Raw genomic sequence first — 10,959 nt, 5'->3', positions numbered from 1 at the left:
TTTGGCGAAATAAAATATTCTATAAATCTATTCTATATTCTATAAATCTATAGGTTTGATGATCCATTTAGATTTAATAAGTGTTCTAGAAACTATAAGTTTGTAGCATTATTATTGTTCATTTTGTGATGTGTTTGATAAGTGTATATTCAATATTATGAACAATGCTTCATATTGGATAAATTCAATACACAAAAGTTACATTAATGTTATCAATACTTGAAAAAGTAAAGATCTTTGTTGATGGTAGAAAATACACAGTTTGAATTGAAATCTATTGATAATAAACATCTGTTAGATTTCGTCTCATATTTTAGCCAGTCTTATGGTCGTCCATCTTGTTTTTGTAGCATTTGAATCTACCGCTGCTACAGTCCGCAGACATTTTTCTCACGTGTCATGCGATCTCTGACGTCACGGTTTCATTGATCGCTTGATCGATAGTAGCGCTAGTTGTCGTCTGCTTCTTTCAATGTTTTCTAGTTTAATATTCGTCTATAAGTATTTTGAATTGTATTTTCATTGTTTTTGAACCTCCTTTGGTATACTTCAACAGTCACTTCAACCTCAACACCTTCAGTTCGCTTAATATCGATTTTATATTTTCACTTCATTCGTTTAGTTTGTGCTCATGACTGCCGTGGACGTCATGTTTCCGCTTTTGGGCAGTTCCTGTCTCTTCAACCAGTTGGGCAAGAAGACTCACTCTCTTTGTACAGTCATACGATGTAACATCTCAGTTTTTAACGCGTCCATCTTTGGAAAACTTTATCCATTTTCATCATTCATTATGTCCTAGTTTGTGTGCTTATTCAAGAACCATTCAACGCATTTTTCATCAGTGAACGTTTTTCAACCATATTTTCTATGAATTTAACTTACCTTTCGGGACTTTTCTACTAAGCGTCCTTTTTGCAAATCACGCCATGCTTTCTGCGTACAATGTTTTTCAATTATTCATCATACTATTATTATGAACTGTAAGTAATTTCAACATGAATTCCACATGAGCTTTCAACAATCCTCAATATGAACTTTTGATTTATTATTTATCACTTCAATTTTATTGAGCATCAGTACACATTTTTTAGCGGTCACATTCATTCTTCATGTATGCTCATAGGAGATACATTTTTCAACTTGGGAAGTCTTGTGCAAGTGCAGCTTACCTTATTCAACATTTCAACTCAGGAAATTTGTGCAAGTGCAGTTTGCCTTTCATTGTCAACCGCTACTCATTTTTAGCTACTCAGTCTTAGCTACTCATCAGTTATTTAGTCGAACTTTGTCAATCTCAATTCTTACTGATGCCAGTGATTTCAGTCGTCTAGAACATTTTATCTCTTTTTTTCAAATATTTATTCACTGCAATTACATCAACGTTAGGACATAACCTCAAACATTTACTCTACTTAACTCATGGTGGAACTTTTTCCAATTAACATTCAACCAGTGAAACTCATTCAATTTGTGAAGTGCCCATTCGTCGTTATACTCATTATCAATTTAATATTGGAACAGTCTCAACTTTCAATATCTCAACGTATTCAAGTCAAGTTCTCTTCCGCATCGGTCACCGTTTATCAGGATATAATCAAGATATCTTCATCGTTCAACTTCTATTAGCCCAGCAGCTGTCTGCAACTACAATGTACTTGACAGGAGTCAAGTTTCATCCTCGGAATTTGAGTCACCGTAGGCCTATCACTTTGGCAACACATCATTAATTATTCAGGGAAGTCTTATTCTATTATTCACATTTTTGTACTTACCCTCTCAGAGGCACTGTGTTTACTGGTAGTCTTCATCCCATTCAATTTTGTTGCTGATTAACTTTTTATTCCTAAATAATAACTATTTAAATACTATCAATCATTCAATTTCTTTTATCTTCTATTATTATTACTTATGTGTTCTACATATAGTAATATTCCCCATGTAACTTGACATGCGTTAAGCTGTCATTTCCCAGCCCGCTTATGTAATACAATTTGCTGAGCTTCGTCTCCTTTCAATATTGTATTTGGTATTTTTCAACCTTTTCTATTTTTAATTATTAATCGAACCTTCAGTTCTGGACAGACTTTCTGCTCCTTCTGCTTACATTATAGCCAAGTTGCTATATTTGTCCTCTTTCAGTGTTACTTAGTCAACAGCTTGAAAGCTTCAGGTACGATTGGATTCTACCTAAACTGAATTCCTAGTTTTCATTTTTTGTGAAATTAGGTTATTGTTCATATTCATATAATTTCTGTATTTTCATACCTTTAAGATTACTAAGAATTTTGCAGGACTTTTTATCTAGGATTTTTGTCTCTCGATTGATTTTATTATTCAGGTTAAGATTCTCATATTTACTATCATTTTTCAAGTATTCTAAATTTTATTCATTTTAAACATTGCTAAATTTTGTACGTTCAATTCAATCTTTACTCATTGTCATTATTATTCTATTATTAGTTTCAGCATCAATATACTCTTTGTGTATTTCAACATTAACATTGTTATCCCAACTTTATCTTTGTATTACTCAATCTTTTGCGCTCACAGAGGTAACATCATTTTTGAAACATTGTATCAGTATTCTAAACGTACTAGCAAAAGTCTAGGTACAATAAACAACTTGAGTGCATTCCTAATTCTTTTTATTTTAATTACAACTACATTAATTTTAAGCATTCCAATAGTTACATTCAAATATCAGCCTTACATTCGGATAATAAGAAACTTATTATCTATCATTCTTCAATTATTAGTCATCATTATTGCACTACCTTTGTGCATTCTACTTGTGCTCAGACGCACAGTAAACCAGAGGTATTTTTTCGGATCTACACATTCAAGGTTTGTAAATCCGCTCATAGCAAATAATGAAAAGCTGTCAGTGCCTAGATCAGATATAGATCTCATCTACACACTTCCACACAGTCCACTACTTTGCAGATCGGCCTTACAACCCAATCTACTGACAGTCAACACATCTATAAATATGATGAGATTTTACTGAACAATAGATAGAGAGAATATATACCTAATATCGGGACCGAGCTTCACTCTGGAGTACAAAAGCATAAAAAATTTATTACGAAAGAAGAAATTATAAAAACATTCATAGTTCATACAGAAATGTTCTATCTAATCACAGTAAATTGAGATTAATTCCCAGAGGAATGCAAAAATTTCCCTCACAAAGGCCCAGTTGCACAAAAGCCAGTTAAATTTTAATCCTTATTAACTTCACGTGAACCAAATCAGAGAAGACCATTTCAAAAAGATTGATCTACGTACTGGAATTAATCAGGATTGAAAATAACCCGGCTTTTTTGCAACCGGCTCAAAGTACCTGATTGAATGATTACAAAATATCAACAGCTGAGTCATAATTTTGATACAGTCCCACACCCATGAACTCGCTCACTCACTTCCATCACCAACAGACGACGAAATAATTATTATCAGCTGTTTTTCCAAGGATGAATAATAATTATCCTTTTAATGTCCTTCAGCGAGTTTTCCCAGGGATGAGACCTAGTGCAATCGAATCTTTATATTATAAACCTACTATCTTCTGAATTTCATGAGAATCGTTAGAACCGTTTTCGAGATCCGGTGAAATACAAACATATAAACATCTAAACATATAAACAGAAGTTGCTCGTTTAATAGTATAGGATAATAGACACCTAAATAGAGATAGAAAGTTATATTTAAATTTCTAATCTAGGAGAATTAAATATTTACAATAAGAAGGTTGGAAAGTGAATTATGGATGATTGAGGTGCTGTTTCCATAGTTATTTTTATATCCTATTATATTAAGCGAGCAATTTCTGTATTTTTAAATCTGGTTATTCATATTTATATCTGGTTATTTATGCTCAACGGATCTCGAAAACGGCTCTAACGATTTTCACGAAATTCGGAACATAGTAGGTTTATGATATAAAAATTCGATTGCACTAGGTCACATTCTTGGGAAAACTCGCTGAACGACATTGAAAGGATAATTCATCCTTGGCTGAAACAGCTGAGACTTTCGTCGTCTGTGGATAGTAAAAAAGTGAGTGACCGAGTGAGTATGTGAAAAATCAAAATATCGCATCCCCGAAATTCATAAGATGACATACAGCCAGCTGTAAAATATAAACACGATCATTTTAGAGAGTTGTGTTCTGTTTATCAATAAATAAAAATAACGAGCGAAGCTCGGTGCCCCGATATTAGTTGTTTACATACTCAAGTCAATATTTTGACATACGGTAGCTTACATAGAATGATTGTTGCAACAAAAGTGAAAGGAGCCCAACAGTTGAGATTCATGAATACCGGCATTGTCAGACTGCCTATCAGAACACCCAGCCTCCCGAACGTCATAGTCAAGCTGACTGCCATCGCTCTGGAAATGGGTAAATAGAATAAAATAAAAAGAAGTGAAGGACATGACTGACTGAAATTTCTAGAAAAACAATTACAAAGTAATTGAACAAAACAATATAATGGATGATTGAAATTATAGAACGCAAATAATAATAAAAACAATTGAGAAAGTTTAATTAATCAATCAATGGACAACAAAGAATGAAAATAGAACAAGGTCTAAAGATTTTGAATTCAAATGAAAAAGGTATAAAAAATAATAGATTTAAAAAATCAGTATTATATATAAATTTTATTGAAATTCAACTACCAGCACTGAAACTCATAATAAACTACAGTAAATATCTTAATATTAATGAAATTAATCAAGAGCTCTATGATTCGCCTATAACATTTATTTATTACGAACATGTTCAAATAATTTAGTAAATAAAGGTTTTTACACATTTAGCTACGCTTTGCTAGAAATACATCTTCGGAAAACGTAGGTGTCCTATCTCCCAATGTTGAAAGCTACGCTACGCTGGTGTGAACGGGACAGATTTGCAGCTTAGAGATAGGACGGCTACATCTTCCGAAGACTTATTTCTAGCGTAGCTCAGCAAAGTGTGTAAAACCTTTATTTACAAAATTATTTGAACATGTTCTTAATAAATAATGTTATGGGCGAATTATAGAACTCTTGAACAAAGAACTCTTCTTGAAAAATATGCTCTACTTTTCACACATAGTTAGTAGAATTCTAATTTTACTCTCTCATTAGATTAATTTCATCAATATTATGATATTCCACTAAAGTTTATCATGAGTTTCTGTGCTGGTTGTTGAACTTTAAAGAAATTTGTATATAATACTGATTTTTTTAAACCTATCACACTTTGTGATACCTTTTTTGTTTGAAATTTTAGCGTGTGTAAAGATGTTGTGGAAACCATTGTATATCTCTTCGAATAATTATTAGTACTGAAAAGTAATTCCTTATTCAAATTCAATAATTATATTACACGATGAAAAGTTTTTATTGGAGAACTACAGAATCTTAAAACGTCTAATATCATCAACTTGAATTATTTTTTTTTGTAGTTGAGAAGTTGATATTGTGGTAATATTCATATTGAATGAAAAAGACTAAGAAATTGTCAAAAACCACAGATTTATTGATACTTAGAAAGACTGGTTTCAGTTATTACACCTGTAATATTACATTTTTCTTCTCACATTGGAATCGAATCTTCAATTCGAGATCTATGGAACTTTATAGTAAATGTCAGAGTTATCAATAGACGGACAAATTTTTTGACGGAGAATTTATTATCGTAAATGTTTGTTGCATTGTTCCATGGTGTCACCGAGGCTGGGTTGACAGAATTAAAAAGATAAATGGTTTAGTTAAATAGAGATGATATATATATAAAAATTTAAAATAACATTTTCAAAATAAAGTTTTATTGAGAACAGATGTAGAATGTGAATTCTAAACTTGTAAGTTATAATTTTTGGTGACGTGTCTGTAAAAATCGATACTGAACTAGGTGTTGGCTTCGTGACTTGCAACTTGTGGCTTTGCCTGTTCTTTCTTCTTCTGAAAACATGGCTGGCTGTTGTTTGTGTAATTTTGTGCTCTGACTTATTGTCAGTTTAAGTGAATTTATTAATGTTTTAAATTGAGTTTTATACAAGTTTATTGTGTACTAGTTTATTATTAAATAGCGGTTTGCATTTTCAAGCCATAGCCACTGTGTTTCAACTGTAAACTAGATAAGTATTTTAGTTCGTAATAACTCTGAAATAATTAGGCTTAAGACATATGTTTCTTTGTGTATTTGTGTAATTTCATCTGAAGATTATAAGTTAATTTGCTCTGAAAACTGGATTTCTCATTCATAGGCAATAGATCCGTTCACAGTTTATCAAGAATCTATTTCATTGGAACCGACAACTATCCTTAGGTTGATAGGTGTTAAATGCTATTCCAACCGTTTAAGGAAAAATTGGTAGCACGGCAAATGTTACCCCTGTGGTGGGACAGAATTACAAAATAAATATGTCCCAAATGGTACACCATGAAATCCCTGGTTGTAAAAAATTATTAGTAGGATAGATATCTTGATAGGTTATGAATGGTTTGTTGCTGAGTGGGAAGTCGGTTCAAGAGAGATCAAGTTTTAATGAATTAGTACATATTACAAAATGGCAAACATTAAAAATGATCTGAATCTTATAGCATTCTTAACACAAAGGTTTGATAAGCTAGATGCTAGATTTGATGAGTTAAATGCTAGATTTGATGAGCAAAATGCTAAATTTGATAAGCAAAATGCTAAGTTAGACCAAATGTTTAAAAATCAAAATGCTAGGTTTGATGATATGAAGCAAGAATGTACTAGCATTAGACTAGAGCAGGTTAGTATAAACCTTCTATTGAAAAATTCACATGAAACATTGAGTGATAATCATGAAGATGAAAACAAATTGAAGCAGGATAATAGTAGTGTTAAGTTACAAGATCAACTCATTCAAGTTTCTGACAATGTAGGCCTAGTTACTGTTGTTGAAAAGGTCAACCCTAATGAGATAGTAGAATTGAGTAAAGAAGTAGGTAGGGAGTTGTCTTCACTGAAAGTCAACTATCATGAAAGTGATATTGCTACATTGAAGGTTAGGAAAACTATTAACAAAGTGAATGATTACATGAGACAGGTTTCTGTGGAGGTTGGGAATAATGTAAACAAAATGAATGTTGCTTTGAGTCAAGTTGATGAGTTCAACTTTCAACTGAGAATTGAAAAGGTGTATGCAATGCATTCTCAAGTGAACATGACTAACTTTTGTAGGCAAAACGGCTTTGTTGAAACAAATGAACCCATGAATAAAACTATGTTCTTGAAGAAAACAAAACGCAAAGTCACCATTGATGTATTAGTATTCAAAGGTTGTTTCAAGTTGCTTATTTACAAGACAGTGTGACAGTGAATCACATGATGAAAGGGTATTCCCCAACACACAATGATTAGGAATCCTGTGTTATGCCGGGATTCAGAATAGCATAATCGCTACACAGTGTATGGTAAGAGTCCATAATTGTGTCTTTTTTCTTTCCTGTAGCCTATTTTCCTTGGCCCTTAATCTTTTCAATTTTCGATTCTTTCCTGTCTTTGTGTAATGTTCAGTAAATTTCTTCTATGATGCATATCTTAACCAATCTTGTCCATAGTCATTTAAATTTGTATTTTTCTGAAATAATTTGGAAGTTAAAATAGTAGCTTATTTTCCTAATCTTTAAATTGTTGATAAAACTTAACTTTTCTAAAATCTATCCATTGTAGTGTAAATAATTGTTTGCTTGTGGTATATTTTTTCATCATGTATCACTTATGTGAAGTGTATCAATTTTGTGTGTATTGTTTTGGGGAATTTATTTACCCAGTTTTCTTTTCTCTTGTTTGTATTTTTTAGGGAACTTATTTACCCATTATTCATCTTGATCATCTTTGTATTATAATCTTGAAATGTTTGTACTTATTATACAGTCTTTAAATTTAAATTATTTTAAAAAATAAATGGTTCAATTTAAAACGTTTTGTTATATTATTAATTGAAATAAGTTTTTGTGATTGATATCTTTTTCAAAATTTTTAAATTGTTTGTTCTATAAATTTTGATATGATTGATTATCGTTTGAAATGGATGCTGGAGTGTATGTAGAATTTTTAGTGGGGTTTGTTGATTAGAATTTTGCTGGTATGTGATTGTTTTTTGAGATGGAAACCATTATTGCCTAAAGAAGGAATAACAGAGGTTATGACTTAGAGAGGCAGTAATGAGATAATATTTTTGTGTTGATTACTTATGTTGATTGCCATAGATGCAGATTACTTATGAATATTGTTTGCCTTTGATGCAAAATATTATTGATGTTTTGAATGGTTTCTTGTTTAATGATTGATAGTAAAGTTTTGTCATGAAATGTAGTTTGTGTTTAGAACATTGAAGAGTCGAAATAAACTATAGTATCCAACAAACGATGATTAACAATATTAAATAATTTGCTTTTTATACAATTTTTGAACAAAATTAAAACTAAATAATTTTGAAACCCTGAATGATAAATCATAAATGTGAAATGAACTTGCTATGAATGCTATAAATGAAATGTTATATTAAATGATAATGAAATGCAGATATATTATGAAATGATTGTGAATAGAAGACCAATTGTCTGAAATTATTGAAATATGTATTGAAATTAAATTTTGTTGTGATAATCTGATGTTTTTTTTTTACAATTTTGATAATGATACAGGGTGTTATGAAATTATATTTCTATTTTGAAGAATGGATTAAAATTTGATATTTGAACAGTGAACAGATGAAAATGAATGATTTTTTTTTAAATTTTATCATTGATATGTCCATATTTCACAATTTATGTATTGCTGACTGTATAATAAGATGTTAACAAATTTCAATTTCATAAATACTTAAAAGTAATTTTCATGTGTATTAGATTGTATGGATAGCCTAATCAAGTTTTTCTTCTTAGTTTATAAGCATTTTAAGACAACAGGTACAGCACAGACATTAACATTGAAATAGTTATCATGTGAATCTCGAAATCAGCAAAAAGTGAACGCCATGAAGAGTGTTAAGAACATTTGGGTGATTTTCAAACTAGTGTGACATAACTACGCCAATATCTACGCCTAAATCTACGCTGCGGCCTACACCAATAACTACGCCAATGTCAACACCAATATCAACACCAATAACTATGCCAAAATCTACGCCGATGCCTGCGCCAAAGCCAATATCTGCGCCAATGCTGATGCCAAAATCTGTGCCAATGCTGATGCCTACACTAATACCTACAACAATATCAACACTAATAACTACGCCAAAATGCCAAAATCTGCACCAATGCTGCACCAATGCCAATAGCTACGCCAATGCCTGCACCAATGCTGATGCCAACACCAAAATCAACGCCGATGCCTGTGCTGATGTCAATGCCTGCGCCAATGTCAATAGCTACGCCAATGCCAAAATCTGCGCCAATGCCAATGCCTGCGCCAATGCCAAAATCTGCGCCAATGCTGCACCAATGCCAATAGCTACGCCAATGCCTGCGCCAATGCTGATGCCAACACCAAAATCAACGCCGATGCCTGTGCTGATGTCAATGCCTGCGCCAATGTCAATAGCTACGCCAATGCCAAAATCTGCGCCAATGCTAATGCCAATGCCTGTGCCAATGCCAATGCCTGCGCCAATGCCAATATCAACGCCGATGCCAAAGCCGACACCAAAGCATATGCCAATAGCAATGCCAATGCTTATTGCTGACTCTGTATCTCAAACTTCAACAGTACTGCATTACCTGGAGGTAATTGCCATCCATGTTCACATTCACAACTTTGAATTCAGAAGAACAGTCACAGTATCATGAAAGAATTGATTCAAAAAATCCTCTCCTAAATTATTCCTGTATGCAGAACTCTAAACCTTGAAAGCTGAAAATATCAAAAAACCAAACCTTACCTAAATTAATCCTCACCTAAATTAATCCTGTATGCAGCGTCTATCTCTTTTCCAAAAAACGAATTACATTGTCATTTCAAGCCTGAAATGTACATTGTATAATTACAATATGATACAAATTTATGTGACTCTGTATTGAATTTGGAATGCAGCCGTCTACTACAAACATGAAGCAATGCTAACTGAGATGTCACCTGTATCGAGTTTGGAATGCAGCCGTCTACTACAAACATGAAGCAATGCTAACTGAGATGTCACCTGTATCGAGTTTGGTATGCAGCCGTCTACTACAAGCATGAGGCAATGCTAACTGAGATGACACCTGTATCGAGTTTCATATGCATCAGTCGACTACAAGTATCAGCTCAACACTACGTGCATCCAGATCAGCCCAACACTTAACGTCATCACATTGGAGTCACACTTAACTGAAAATCATACTGAGTGCCTTAACGGACTGTTTTCCAAAATGTGCATCAATAAAATCAACCGCGTCAATAGTGAAAGAAATGAACATTTTTTGATTTATTGAAATTTTATGTGAAAATTAAATGTAACAATTCATCAATTCATTTAAAAAAAAAAAATAATAATAATAATAATAATAATTTTTCATTCAACATACTAAATTTTTTTTATGCAATAAAAATTAAATATTTACAATAAGAAGGTTGGAAAGTATATTATGGATGATTGGGGTGCTGTTTCCATAGTTATTTTTATATCCTATTATATTAAGCGAGCAATTTCTGTATTTTTATATCTGGTTATTTATGTTCAACGGATCTCGAAAACGACTCTAACGATTTTCACGAAATTTGGAACATAGTAGGTTTATGATATAAAAATTCGATTGCACTAGGTCTCATTCTTGGGAAAACTCGCTGAACGACATTCATCCATGAATTTCATGGATTCAACATAATTCAACATAATTCAACAACATTCAACATAATTCATCCTTGGCTGAAACAGCTAAGACTTTCGTCGTCTGTGGATAGTAAAAAAGTGAGTGACCGAGTGAGTATGTGAAAAATCAAAATAT

General features: G+C 32.3%; 1 protein-coding gene across 16 annotated transcripts in view; it reads right to left on the bottom strand.

The window, feature by feature from the left end:
* The window catches only part of LOC111047992 (synaptic vesicle glycoprotein 2A-like), a 50,088-nt gene that overhangs the window by 2,444 nt on the left and 36,685 nt on the right, over positions 1 to 10,959 (bottom strand). For 12 of the 16 annotated variants that reach the window (XM_039434214.1, XM_039434220.1, XM_039434224.1 and 9 more), the window contains one exon: positions 4,268 to 4,395. The exons of the other annotated variants lie outside the window; for them this stretch is intronic. In XM_039434214.1, coding sequence (XP_039290148.1) covers positions 4,268 to 4,395 — 128 coding nt within the window. The remainder of the gene's footprint in view (positions 1 to 4,267; positions 4,396 to 10,959) is intronic. 16 annotated transcript variants of the gene reach the window in all.

Source organism: Nilaparvata lugens, chromosome 8 (genome assembly GCF_014356525.2).
Source record: "Nilaparvata lugens isolate BPH chromosome 8, ASM1435652v1, whole genome shotgun sequence".
Taxonomy (NCBI): Eukaryota; Metazoa; Arthropoda; class Insecta; order Hemiptera; family Delphacidae; genus Nilaparvata; species Nilaparvata lugens.
Note: the sequence above shows the minus strand (reverse complement) of the source record. Positions and strands in the feature narration are given on the sequence as shown.